Source organism: Kogia breviceps, chromosome 9, assembly GCF_026419965.1.
Source record: "Kogia breviceps isolate mKogBre1 chromosome 9, mKogBre1 haplotype 1, whole genome shotgun sequence".
In the NCBI taxonomy this organism is placed as follows: Eukaryota; Metazoa; Chordata; class Mammalia; order Artiodactyla; family Physeteridae; genus Kogia; species Kogia breviceps.
This window is the reverse complement of record NC_081318.1, coordinates 84,264,358-84,279,413: the sequence shown is the minus strand read 5'-3', so window position 1 is coordinate 84,279,413 and position 15,056 is coordinate 84,264,358. Positions and strand designations below refer to the sequence as shown.

Here is a 15,056-nt window from a genome sequence, read left to right as displayed (position 1 = left end):
CTATATGAAACAGGCGCCTCAGTTCTGGGGAGGAGAGGAAAGATTGAGAGCATCAAGTTTAAAGAAGCAGAGAGAAAGCAATAATGAGATCTAAAAATGACTGCTGGACAGTTTCAGCAGTTCTGGAAAGGAAGCATGACAAGGGCTTCTGAGAAGAGGATTCCATTTACAGAGCATCTGAGGCCAAACTCATGGGTAGGCTGGGAGGTGCTGAAGCTTGGAACTTAAAACACACTCACTAATAGGAGCTGAGTGTTAAGTTATATGAGCAACATATAAGCTTTTAACACATACAAACATTATTTGTCTAACCCTATTAAACACTGTCAATACCTCTGCTTTCAGAAACAAAAATACTTGGTCATTTTTTTAAAAACAAAAGCACTACTGTTCTAGCTTTCATTTATCCTCTTTAGAGAGGTACAAAGTGAAAGGAAAGCAACAAAGCAAACTTCCTGTTCAATAGCAATGGGTACAGCATCTGTGGTGAACAGCAAGATGTGATGGGGACAGTAATAAAATGAAAATTATACCTCATTCGACAGTGGCAATGAACACTTATTTCTAGTTGACTGCTCCTATACAGGAATATAAGCCTAGCGTGGCCATATTCCAACAGAAGATAGAAATGTGGAATTTTATGTGAAATCTGCCAAAATTTTAATGTTGACTCAATGCAAAAAAAGAAAAACAACTTTAGGGAGCAAACAAAGCATGGCAATTTCTGGGTTAAATCCATGCAACAGCTGACCTACAGTATCAGTGCCTCTGGGCCAGTGTTGCCAGGCAGTCCTACATTTGCAAATAAGACTCAGCAGATTATGAATGTGCTCTCACTCATTTGAACTGTATCATCCTGAATGCAATTTTTAGACTAACTCTGACCAGTTAGCATTACTAGAATTTTTTTCTAGGACAAGTAAATATAGTTCTTTTTTTGTAGAAAGGCATAGGGAGCAATTAAATGACTTCACTGAAGAAAGATAATGAGACAAGTAATAAAACAAAGCTTCTCATTCATTATCTCATTAACTAGACTTTCATCTGGGGTTCATATCTTTTTCTTTTAGGAAGAAATATTATATTTATGCATGTTTATAAATTGCCTACACTAAAAGACCAAATGCGGACAAAAATTTCCATGTGAGAGTATTCTAAACTGATGGGTGTGTACAATACTTCTGAAAAGTGTAGAATTATGGGTTTTTTCTACCCTCATTCCTCACACAAAGTGGAAAATGGGAAATACATTATCACTGAATGAAAACATGGAAAGAACAAATGCATGGGCAATTTAAATAGTTCCAGTCCTTTGTAAAACACCACTAATGATGGTCTGCTAAGCTGATATGTCTCCTTAAATATTTGCAAGTATTCTCATTTGTAATTTCCAAAAAGATGCAAAGTTAGCATATATTACTAGGCAATTTATACAATTTCCAGTTAGCAATATTTTCAGGAGTGATAAGCTTATTAAATTGTAAGTGTCTAGTTTCTGGGTTTTACTTAATAGTAGTTGAAATTTAGATAAAAATTATGTTCAGTTGCTCAAAACCGTAGTTTTTAAGTAGGTAACCCAAATAAATCAACTCAAATCAATTATTTTATATTCATTCAAATGTTCTCCATTTGGGACTTTTGTTTTATATTCACAATAAACTTTTTACTTAGAAACAAGTGTCTTCTAGTAAAAGTTTGTTTTCAAAATTACAGAATTCTTTTTTTTTTTTTTTTTTTTTTTTTTTTTTTTGCGGTATGCGGGCCTCTCACTGTCGTGGCCTCTCCCGTTGCGGAGCACAGGGTCCGGACACGCAGGCCTAGCGGCCATGGCTCACGGGCTTAGTTGCTCCGCGGCATGTGGGATCTTCCCGGACCAGGGCACGAACCCGTGTCCCCTACATCGGCAGGCGGATTCTCAACCACTGCGCCACCAGGGAAGCCCCAGAATTCTTTTTGACAATAATTAATTTTTCCATTGATTCATGGCATAAAGCTTGCAGATAAGACACAGAATGAGTGACAGTGATGGTGACAAGAACAAAAATTGATTACCCTTTGCAGACTTTCCATCTGGAACTGTGAGTTTGCTCAGTATAAAACTGCCAAATATAAATAAGATGTGATTAACATATCCTTCACTTTGTGATATATGAAAGCCTGTGTACTGAAACCTCAAGATAATATAACACCCACGTGCTACCATAAACTAAAGCCTTTGTCCAGTAATTGGGCTGTTGTTTCTTTCTTAAGAAGGATAATTTTGCTCTACAAATAGTCATTAAGTAATTTTGGTTAAATTTCTCCTTTAAGTGTTTGTTTTTCTCCAGTTCTAGCTTCTGTTTATCAAGGGGTGATAAGCACTCCTTTTTTTTTTTTAACATCTTTATTGGAGTATAATTGCTTTACAATGGTGTGTTAGTTTCTGCTTTATAACAAAGTGAATCAGTTACACATATACACATGTTCCCATATGTCTTCCCTCTGAGTCTCCCTCCCTCCCACCCTCCCTATCCCACCCCTCTAGGTGGTCACAAAGCACCGAGCTGATCTCCCTGTGCTATGCGGCTGCTTCCCACTAGCTATGTATTCTACGTTTGGTAGTGTATATATGTCCATGCCACTCTCTCACTTTGTCACAGCCTACCCTTCCCCCTCCCCACATCCTAAAGTCCATTCTCTAGTAGGTCTGCGTCTCCATTCCTGTCTTACCTTAGGTTCTACATGACCTTTTATTTGTTTCTTAGATTCCATATATATGTGTTAGTATACGGCATTTGTTTTTCTCTTTCTGACTTACTTCACTCTGTATGACAGACTCTAGGTCCATCCACCTCACTACAAATAACTCAATTTCATTTCTTTTTATGGCTGAGTAATATTCCATTGTATACATGTGCCACATATTCCTTATCCATTCATCTGTTGATGGACAATTAGGTTGCTTCCATCTCTTGGCTATTGTAAATAGAGCTGCAATGAATATTTTGGTACATGACTCTTTTTGAATTATGGTTTTCTCATGGTATATGCCCAGTAGTGGGATTGCTAGGTCATATGGTAGTTTTATTTGTAGTTTTTTAAGGAATCCCCATACTGTTCTCCATAGTGGCTGCATCAATTTACATTCCCACCAGCAGTACAAGAGTGTTCCCTTCTCTCCACACCCTCTCCAGCATTTATTGTTCCTATATTTTTTGATGATGGCCATTCTGACTGGTGTGAGATGATATCTCATTGTAGTTTTGATTTGCATTTCTCTAATGATTAATGATGTTGAGCATTCTTTCATGTGTTTGTTGGCAATCTGTATTTCTTCTTTGGAGAAATGTCTATTTAGGTCTTCTGCCCATTATTGGACTGGGTTGTTTGTTTTTTTGAAATTGAACTGCATGAGCTGCTTGTAAATTTTAGAGATTAATCCTTTGTCAGTTGATTCATTGGCAAATATTTTCTCCCATTATGAGGATTATCTTTTGGTCTTGTTTATGGTTTGCTTTGTTGTGCAAAAGCTTTGAAGTTTCATTAGGTCCCATTTGTTTATTTTTGTTTTTATTTCCATTTCTCTAGGCGGTGGGTCAAAAAGGATCTTGCTGTGATTTATGTCATAGAGTGTTCTGCCTATGTCTTCCTCTAAGAGTTTGATAGTTTCTGGCCTTACATTTAGGTCTTTAAACCATTTTGAGCTTATTTTTGTGTATGGTGTTAGGGAGTGTTCTAATCTCATACTTTTACATGTGTCCAGTTTTCCCAGCACCACTTATTGAAGAGGCTGTCTTTTTTCCACTGTATATTCTTGCCTCCTTTATCAAAGATAAGGTGAACATATGTGCGTGGGTTTATCTCTGGGCTTTCTATCCTGTTCCATTGATCTATATTTCTGTTTTAGTGCCAGTACCATACTGTCTTGATTACTGTAGCTTTGTAGTAGAGTCTGAAGTCAGGGATCCCGATTCCTCCAGCTCCATTTTTTGTTCTCAAGATTGTTTTGGCTATTCAGGGTATTTTGTGTTTCCATACAAATTGTGCAATTTTTTTGTTCTAGTTCTGCGAAAAATGCCAGTGGTAGTTTGATAGGGATTGCATTGAATCTGTAGATTGCTTTGGGTAGTAGAGTCATTTGCACAACGTTGATTCTTCCAATCCAAGAACTTGGTATATCTCTCCATCTATTTGTATCATCTGTAATTTCTTTCATCCTTGTCTTATAGTTTTCTGCATACAGGTCTTTTGTCTCTTGAGGTAGGTTTATTCCTAGGTATTTTATTCTTGGTGCAGTGGTAAATGGGAGTGTTTCCTTAATTTCTCTTTCAGATTTTTCATCATTAGTGTGTAGGAATGCCAGAGATTTCTGTGCATTAATTTTGTATCCTGCTACTTTACCAAATTCATTGATTAGCTCTAGTAGTTTTCTGGTAGCATCTTCAGGATTCTCTATGTATAGTATCATGTCATCTGCAAACAGTGACAGCTTTACTTCTTCTTTTCCTATTTGGATTCCTTTTATTTCTTTTTTTTCTCTGATTGCTGTGGCTAGAACTTCCAAAACTATGTTGAATAAGAGTGGTGAGAGTGCGCAACCTTGTCTTTTTCCTGATCTTAGTGGAAATGGTTTCAGTTTTTCACCATTGAGGATGATGTTGGCTGTGGGTTTGTCATATATGGCCTTTATTATGTTGAGGAAAGTTCCCTCTATGCCTACTTTCTGCAGTGTTTTTATCATAAATGGGTGTTGAATTTTTTCAAAAGTTTTTTCTGCATCTATTGAGATGATCATATTGCTTTTCTCCTTCAGTTTGTTGATATGGTGTATCACATTGATTGATTTGCGTATATTGACGAATACTTGCATTCCTGGAATAAACCCCACTTGACATGGAGTATAAACTAAAAGCTGGTTCTTTGAGAAGATAAACAAAATTGATAAACCATTAGCCAGACTCATCAAGAAAAAAAGGGAGAAGACTCAAATCAGTAGAATTAGAAATGAAAAAGGAGAAGTAACAACTGACACTGCAGAGCTACAAAAGATCATGAGAGGGCTTCCCTGGTGGCGCAGTGGTTGAGAATCCGCCTGCCGATGCAGGAGACACGGGTTCGTGCCCTGGTCCGGGAAGATCCCACATGCCGCGGAGCGGCTGGGCCCGTGAGCCATGGCCGCTGAGCCTGCGCGTCTGCAGCCTGTGCTCCGCAATGGGAGAGGCCACAACAGTGAGAGGCCCGCATACCGCAAAAAAAAAAAAAGATCATGAGAGATTACTACAAGCAACTCTATGCCAATAAAATGGAAAACCTGGAAGAAATGGACAAATTCTTAGAAATGCACAACCTGCCAAGACTGAATCAGGAAGAAATAGAAAATATAAGCAGACCAATTACAAGTAATGAAATTGAAACTGTGATTAAAAATCTTCCAACAAACAAAAGCCCAGGACCAGATGGCTTCACAGGCGAATTCCATCAAACATTTAGAGAAGAGCTAACACCTATCCTTCTCAAACTCTTCCAAAATATAGCAGAGGGAGGAACACTCCCAAACTCATTCTACAAGGCCACCATCACCCTGATACCAAAACCAGACAAAGATGCCACAAAGACAGAAAACTACAGGCCAATATCACCGATGAACATAGATGCAAAAATCCTCAACAAAATACTAGCAAACAGAATCCAACAGCACGTTAAAAGCACTCCTTTTTTGAGTAAAGACATTTTAAGTGTTTTGATTGCTAAAGTGCTAAGTGAAATGCAGGAACAACAAGAATGCCATGTTAAGGAAGTATGCCAAATTTCCTTCCTATTCTCAGGTATTCTTGAGTATCTGCTCCTAATCCACTCACCCATTTATACTAGTTTTCAGCATTAATATATTCACATATTAATTTATATGTCAATTCTTTGGACAGCTTTTATTCAAAATGCTTTTTGATGTGCCCAGTTGGGTACTTAAGAATAGGGAGCTACCACTGTATTCTAGACACAGGTGTTCTAGTAAGGAAGATAGACATATTCAAAGTAAACAACGATTGAGACATATAATTATAATTTAAGATAAATATAAAATAAATAACAGAATTTGGTTCATGATCAATAAGAGCCAATATTTTAAAAATGAATTTAGGACAGTAGAGAACTTAAGGCTGCCAGAATTAGTGAAGAGTTTTAGAGATTAAAAAAAATAAAATGAGTTTGGAATATTTAGGGAACTATAAATCCTGGGGCAATCCTGAATCACAGAGCACAAAGTGAAAGAAAGAGGTAGGAGTTGAGGCTAAAGACAGGTAACAGAAAATAAATGCAAAACTATTCACAGAAGGAGTGACTGGCATGTTCAAAAGGAACTTGACCTAACACTTGAAGGACAAGTGGTATATGGATAAATAAATGGACATAAATAAATGATACTCTAGAATCTGGGCTAGTTTCTAGCATTGGTCTTTGAAACTTGTGTTCGGAGAGAAACTGATCTTATGTTTAAACCCTTGGTAATCTAGGTCTTTTATTTAAAGTCAAAGAAGTACAAAGTTGAAGACTTGTATTTATGCACCAGCTGGCCCTCATCTTCCTTGTATTTATCCTCCAACACTTAAAAGAGCTCTTTGTTCCAGTCCTACTAGCCCATGCAGAGTTTCTATGATTCACTTATTAATTTCTGCCTTTGCTTTGTAATGTATGCAGTAACCTTTGCCTGAAACATCCCTCCTTACTCAAACAAATTATCCACATCAACCATTCTTCAGGCCCAGCTCAATCTCATATATATATATATATATATATATATATACACACACATATATATATATATATACACACACACATATATATATATATATATACTTTTTTTTTTTCAATTTTTTTTTTTTTTTTTTTTCGGTACGTGGGCCTCTCACTGTTGTGGCCTCTCCCGTTGCGGAGCACAGGCTCCGGACGCGCAGGCTCAGCAGCCATGGCTCACGGGCCCGGCCGCTCCGCGGCATGTGGGATCCTCCCGGACCGGGGCACGAACCCGTGTCCCCTGAATCGGCAGGCGGACTCTCAACCACTGCGCCACCAGGGAAGCCCAATCTCATATATTTTTAAATGCCTTTCCAAACAGGGCTGTCCCGTGACAACCTCTTTTTTCTCTAGACTTCAATAATATTTATTGTCTGCTTTATTCATATGTCTTGAATAATTATGTGAAACAATATGTAATTAACTTTTCATGTCTATATGCCTCATGTGTTCAATTTTATTCTAAACTTTGCTATGTTTTAAAATGTCTATGAGGAATAAAAATGCTTCTAATATAAGAACAACCAAAAGATGCTTTGAACATGATCCATATAGTTAATGGTCCCAAGAAAAAGGGAAACATTTTTGCTGGCACTTTTGTCAGGATCATGAATTTTCCGTGTTCTTTTGGTGCACCAGGTTGTAGACCTGTTCAAAGCACAGTGATTGAAGCAGATGGTTCTGGTCCAGTTATAAACAGATGTTAAAACTGAAGACTTTTGTGAGGTTCTGCTTTAACAGTATAGTATAAGCAAACACAATCTTTTACAGAAGCTTAAACATGTTGTATCAGAATAATGTAATATGTTAGCTCAGCCACAGAGAGAATCTGCAGTCCTTGGCTGCCCTTTGCAACATACCAAAGGTGTCTTGTTTCTTCCACAAACTTGTATTACTTATGGAAAAACATTATGACACAATTGGCAGGCTTCTTCCTACTGACTTGGGCTTGCTAGTTGCGAGTTTGCTAACACAGCTATCAATGCTGCTTTAAAAGAAGCACCTACCCAGAACATTAGAATGAGGGTATAGGATTTCTGCCAGTGTCATTTCTTTAAGAATCCAGTCATATATTTATGAGGTTGACCTGGCAACTGGACTACTGTATAAGGAAAAAAAGTATGGCGATCATAGTTGATCCTACATTGGGAGGCAACATTCTTAACCCTAGAGAAAAAGAATGCTTTGGGTCAATTGGCTGTAGGTCTTCTGGCTTCACGAAGGTGATATTAAACCTTAGAAGCCCAAGAAAGAGACAGATACTGGCCACTCTGAGTCAGAGAGCTAACTTCATGCTGTTTTGCTCAGTGCAGTGTGGAGGAACTGCATTTTCAGGGAGGTATGCTTTTCCAGGAGCAGTTCCAGAGGTCATTCCTCCACCCAGCCTTTTTTATTCCCTAAGGATTACTCATCTGACAATTTTTTTTTTTAATTTAAAGGAGTTGCTCTGGTCTCAGCACCAGATGTAAGAAACCACATTACAGAAATATGTCTCAAGTACTGACTACTCACTCCCTTTTCTCATGGAGTCTCCTCCAGATGTGTGTCACTAAGCCCTGGCTTATTTCACATTGCTTTGGAACATGAAACAAGCTTATTCTTAAGAGTTCATAAATAGTGAAAAGTGGGACTGTTTGCAGAATTTTCTAATTTAGCATTGGTTTATATTGTTTTATTAAAAATGATTTATCTAGTCTCACATTTTATGTAGGATAATTGCTATTCAACATGAGTGTTCTTCTCAGAGTCCTTTTGAGCTGCCATTGGGTGAAGAGTCTTATGAGGGAGGCACTGCGGGACCAGGGAGAGTGCTTTTCTTTAGGGGTAAAACCCTGATTTGTAACATCTGCCAATTTCCATGGTGTAGTACTCCCACCATGGCTGATCTCCAGTTGCTACTGTGATGTCCTTAACTGAGATGAGGTGAACACAATCTCTTCTTGCCAGCCAGGTACAAGGTAACTCCAGCACACACTCATTGAGGCTCTGAGGCCTTGAACCCTGATTCAATGAGTGTGGCTCTCTTTTATCTGTATATGAGAGGGTTCTCTTAACGTTTTACTTGGGGGAAATGGAATTTTATTCAGTTTACAAATCAATTGCTCCTGTACTAATCCCATATATATTTTGTTCAAAAGAATAACTGATGAAAGCATATATAATCGCAACCGCCTCTTAATTTGCTGATTTAAGATGAAGCAATGACTTGGTCAAATTCAAATTGTAAGCAATTCTCAAAAATATGACAAATCTTTGGATACTTTATCAGTGAATCATTTGAAAATACATGAACTACATTCAATGAAATAATGAGAGCCTTCAGTTATGATGGAATTTGAAAGTTACTCAGCTTCCCCTTTGCTTTCCCTTCTCTTATGTAAACCATGCTTCTTATCCAACACACTCCAACCTGAGGTACCCTAAGATGGATATATCTGTTGACTTCTTTTCCTTGTGTGGTACCAAATAATTAAATGTTTCTTCCATCTTCTGTTGAGCTATAAGCATCAAAGTGAAATCATTTAAAAGGAGATTGTAAAAAAAAAGATTGTAATTATATGGTTAAGACTTTGTTGCCCGCCGTGATTTACTACAACTTTTTAAAACAATTCTTTCCTGGATAAGTAGCAATTCTGATAATCTTTCCAAAATTAATTAAAAGTTAATTGTTCTAATAAAACACATATCAATAACTAATCTTTGAGCTTCCTAGCCAGGGAACCAAGCCTGAGCCCTTTTAATTTTGAATAAACATGTTCTTTAGAGGCTTAGCACACTTTTTTCTATTTTTAAAACATTTGACAGCAGTATACTTTAAGATGATCAGAAAACAAAGGAGTAAATAATGCATTGAAAAGAAACTAATAATAACACAAAATTAAAGTGAATCAACAGTCAGTAAAAATTATGAGGAATAAATGTCTGAAAGCATATTGACAAAGGGGATTTCATATTCAAATAAAAAGAAAAACATTTTAAGTAAATACTATTTTAATAAATATCCTTCAATTTTAAAAAAATCGTTCTTTACTTCCCTCCAACCCAATTTATAAATATAAACTTACTTTATGAAATGCAAGGATATTAGAGAATTATATTCCTCTTGGTCAATTGTGTAACATCTCCTTTCAATCAGTGTGTTGTATGACATTTTACAGAGACAGAAACTAATCAATATTTTAGAAGGCAATGCAGCATTATTATGGTCCAATAGTAAGACTGTGATCATTGTCCTAGAAAACTCAGTTCCAATCTGCCAGTGCACTGTCTGTAACTTCAGCTGGAAAAGGTAGTTTACAATGTATCCCTTAATACCACAATGTTGCAAGACATGGTTATATCTGTATGCCTCAAAACTTTATATTTTATTTGAATTACATCACTTTCATTGTCATTACTTGCTCACACATACCATTTTATTTCTTTGAGAAATATATACAACATATAATTTTTAACTAAATATATCCCTAAAATTGAAATATCTCCACATGATTTATCTCTAATTCTCACATGATTATTCTTTCATTAAAGTAGATGAGATTCCTTAATATAAGGAAGGATTGTGAAAAGCAACTAGCATTCAAATTCTTAGGCTGCCTCCAAAATGTTAACACTTTCCAAGCTATGGTTTTTATGCCAGTAAAATTAGGAAAATATCTCTTCCCTATCTAACATATCCAGCTGTCTTGAAATATAAATGAGATTTTATTATCAATAGCACTTAGAAAAATTGTACAGAATGCTGTAATATATATATTTTTAAAATCCCAAATCTAAGAACCTGTGAGCTGAAAAATTATAATGAGTATACCAGTAGGTCTATAGTTGTATTTAATAAACATCAGCATGATATTCATTTCTTAGTAACTTATATTTTTTTTAAAAAAGTAAAATAACAAAGAAAGTTTCCTGGATACTTACAGTTCCAGGGCGAGGATAAGGAATTCTACCCTGGTAGGAAATCAGCTGATGATTGGGCCCTTCTTTGTGGGCAAAAGGCCCATTAAACACAGTCTGTATATCAGATAAATGATACACACACACTGCTGATCCTTTAAAAACTGAGCTAAAAAAGAAAATAGAAAGATATTAATTTTCTTATTTTTAAAATTTTAATACATTTAAAAAAATAAATGGTAAACTTTGTGATAAAAAGTTGATGTAATTCATCATGGAAAAGTTGAATGTTATGGTACACATTGTAAAAAACTAAAAAACTTCTACTGTTTTGAAATAAGCCATTGATATGAAAAGCATCAAAACATTTAGTTCACCCATGGACAATAAGGTAGTAGGTAGTAGACAGTAAGTTATAGAAAAGTACTCAATGTACTTGTCCTAAATATAGGACAAGTCAAAGAAATTTCCAACTGGTTTATCTTGTAGAAGATATTAAACAAAAAGTGAATTGATGATTTATTTAAAAATATGATTTGAGGGGCTCCCCTGGTGGCGCAGTGGTTGAGAGTCCGCCTGCCGATGCAAGGGACGCGGGTTTGTTCCCCGGTCCGGGAAGATCCCACATGTCGCGGAGCGGCCGGGCCCGTGAGCCATGGCCGCTGAGCCTGCGCGTCCGGAGCCTGTGCTCCGCAACGGGAGAGGCCACAACAGTGAGAGGCCCGCGTACCGCAAAAAAAAAAAAAAAAAAATTATGATTTGAATTCTAGATCAGTATCAACATAACCTATCATAGTTTACGTCACAGAAATAAATCTCATTAATAAGAGAACACTGTATCTCTTTGCCTTAAGATTATTTCAATGTGAGAGTATTCTTACAATGCTGTCCTAAATAGTGGTTGGAGAAATTGTAAACTTTCCCTGCTACTCTGCTGTAAACAGAGTCCAAAAAAGATTCCTTACATTATGTTTAGTCAATAAATTCTCATAAAATTTATTTGGATGCATATTGAAAACTATTTCAGTTGTCACTAGGCAGACTGACTGAAACCAACATTTTTCTGAATCACATATTTCTCTTAAATTACATGCCTAATGGGAAACTTAGATGCCCATTGAGAAAACCAAGAAATATTATTAATCATTAGCATTAATAGTCAGAAATGACAAAATTTTTTCTATGTTAAAGTTATTGGTGTTGGGAAACACAGAACTAGGGAAACACAGAAACTAGGGAAATATTTTTTTGAGACAAACATTTTCTTCTTAAGAATTTGGTTCCTTTTGCTTCGTTCAATTCTTTGTGAGTTAAATCAAGACTATTTCCTTTGTTAAAACAGGAGTTAAACTCATCCTGAAAGACATCTTTTTAGATATCTTATAGGGCAAAGTGATTTATAATCAATATCCCTGTGATATTCTTTTACTGTGACTGGCTCATTACAGTTTACAATTATATCACGTTTCCCCCACTAGAGAAGAACGGTAAAATCTTTTGATTTTCATTTTGTAGTTGACTGATGAAAAGGACATTCTGAATTGGCCATATCACAACTGGAGTATTGTGCTGAATTCTGAGTAACATTCCTGGTGTAAAATGAGTACATAGGAACACACGCAGGAAAGGATGAGAATATGCTGAACTGTCTTGAAATACATGATAATTGGGATTGGGCATTCCAGATAAATTAGAAAGCAAAGCTATTTTCAAATATCTAAAATACTGTCACATGGAACATGAAAACTGGTTTAGTGTGTTGATAGTTATCACTTTAGATTGCTATTGAAATAAAAATTATAGGGCTTCCCTGGTGGCGCAGTTGTTGACAGTCCACCTGCCGATTCAGGGGACACGGGTTCGTGCCCCCGTCCGGGAAGATCCCACATGCCGCGGAGCGGCTGGGCCCATGAGCCATGGCTGCTGAGCCTGCGCGTCCGGAGCCTGTGCTCCGCAACGGGAGAGGCCACAACAGTGAGAGGCCCACGTACAGCAAAAAAAAAAAAAAAAAAAATTATAATAGAAAAGCCAAGAGTTTTATTTGCATCATAAGTCTTCAAATTATTTCCTTAAAACAATATAGCTTATACACATTATCCCTGCATTGTAGTTTATATTGTCCTTTCTTTGAGAAAAATAGCATATAATCATTATAAATACCCCATACAAAACTATTTTGAAACTCTGAGTTCAGCTTAAATATATTTTAGTAATCAGGCAAAAGTAATAAAATGAGAGAGTTACATCCTAAGTGTTAAGTAAAATTAAAGAGTTGAAAAGAACGTTTTTATAATAATTGCTATTACTTAATAAAGTTTATTGTTTAACTCATACAATGTAATTGTTTAATAATTACCTTGATGTTGTAAAAATGCCATACACTAGTGTTGTCCTTGGGTTATCAGTTTCCAGCAGAAACACATCCTCTATAAAAGGGAAATAGCAATTTTTAAAATTCCTAAATATTAAAATAATTTATCCTAAGAAATAATTTCAACTACAAAAAGTATTCAGAAAGATATTCCTGCAACATCATTATAATTTGACAGCAACTAAATGATAAGCACATGGTAAAGTAAATTAAATAAAATGTTATACAAACACTTATGGAAACTATGCTAATGAAATAATATTAAATAGAAAAGACACAATGGTATTTAATATGGACCAGAACCACGTATACATCAGAATATAATAAGAAGATTACCAGTGAGTGTTTCTTGTTAACAAAGCTACAGAAATTTTCCTGTTTCTTCTTTTTTCCTGAATTTTCTACATATCTTTAATGATAATATATTACATTTTTAATTTAAAAAGTATTACAAATCTCAATTTCTTTTTAATCTAGGGTTAGAATTTGGAACATGGAAGAAAACTTTTTCACAATGACTTATAAGACTTTTTGTCTTTTAGTCAAAACTGCTAGTGATATTTTTATTCAATCAAGAATTCCCCTAACAACAAGAATTTTAAAGTATATTGAGGCAAAGGCAAAAGTATAGATTGTAAGGTATAGTAATACATAACAGAACCTGGAAGTAAATTTCTGATAGGAAATTCCAATTAATAACCAATTGTTATGAATGCAAGAAAGATCTAGATTTAGTGACCTTTTTGCAAATAAGATTCTTGCTGACCAATACAAAGAAAAATGTATTTTGTTATTCACAATAAATTTAGAACCTCTTAAGCAATAAATTAATAACCACTAGTCTTTCCATAAAAGGCTGGCACTGTCTATTCTCCCTAAAACCGGGAAAGACTGAAACATTCTAAGTCACTGAAACATAAATATACTTGCAAAGAATTTTGGGGAAAATAATGAGTAACTAGGTTATAACATGAAATCATACTTAGAACTTTTTTTCTAGAAAAGCTGAAATAAAAACTTGTGTTTCTATGATCAACATAATGGCTTTTTGAGGAGACCAACTGTCTATTTCAGTTACTGTAGTTGCTATAACCTGTATTTTTTCCATATTATAATACATTTTTATTGCTTATCTCATCACCTGCCTCAGTATTTGAGACTAACCAGCATTTTATATTTTAATGGATTAAAGCAAAATAAAAGTCATTTCTAAATGGCACTTAGTAAACATGATACTATTATGTGTACCAAGTTATTCTACTGTTCGAAACATATGGACACCAAGGGGGACAAGCGTGGATAGGGTGGTGGTGATGTTGTGATGAACTGGGAAATTGGGATTGACATGTATACACTAATATGTATAAAATAGATAACTAATAAGAACCTGCTGTATAAAAAATTAAATTAAATTAAATTCAAAAAAAAGAGAACTGTTCCTTGGTAGAAAGGAATCAGATTGTCAGTCCTTATTTGACCTGGAAAGTATAACCCTCCTCATGTCACACATGCTGAGAATAGTTAGTCCCAGGGTCACCAAGAAGAACTAAAACTGGAGCACAAGTCTACTTTCTCCTCTGACACTTTTCCATCTAACCTCTATTCTGTCCATTAATTGTAGTAAAAATATATAGCTGTATTCTCATACAAACTGATTTTAAACCAGAATATCAGAATTCAAATATATATGAAATACACATTTATTTTAGAAAAGCACAAACATATCATTACTTATATATAAATTATATAAATACCTCTCTCTTCTCTCTCTAAAACACACACAAACACACACACAAAACACATGGATTCATATATCATGGTGGATTCAATGAACTAAATGTTTCAGCAGTGCACTTAGGGGCAAGACAGATTTTAAAAATACTTCAGGAAATTCATGAACAGTATCCAGATCATTAATTCAAACCAGCACTTATTTATGCTGAAAACATTCATGAAAAATACATCCTCTTTTGAGAGTTTATTGAAACACATAAACTTTACAAACTCTCTTTCAAGA

At 35.5% G+C, this 15,056-nt stretch overlaps 1 protein-coding gene across 2 annotated transcripts in view; it reads right to left on the bottom strand.

Annotated features, from left to right (window-relative positions):
* The window catches only part of SEMA3C (semaphorin 3C), a 196,596-nt gene that overhangs the window by 60,897 nt on the left and 120,643 nt on the right, over positions 1-15,056 (bottom strand). For both annotated transcript variants that reach the window (XM_067042728.1, XM_067042727.1), the window contains exons 10-11: positions 13,025-13,094; positions 10,693-10,837 (exon numbers count right to left, since the gene is read on the bottom strand). In XM_067042728.1, coding sequence (XP_066898829.1) covers positions 10,693-10,837; positions 13,025-13,094 — 215 coding nt within the window. The remainder of the gene's footprint in view (positions 1-10,692; positions 10,838-13,024; positions 13,095-15,056) is intronic.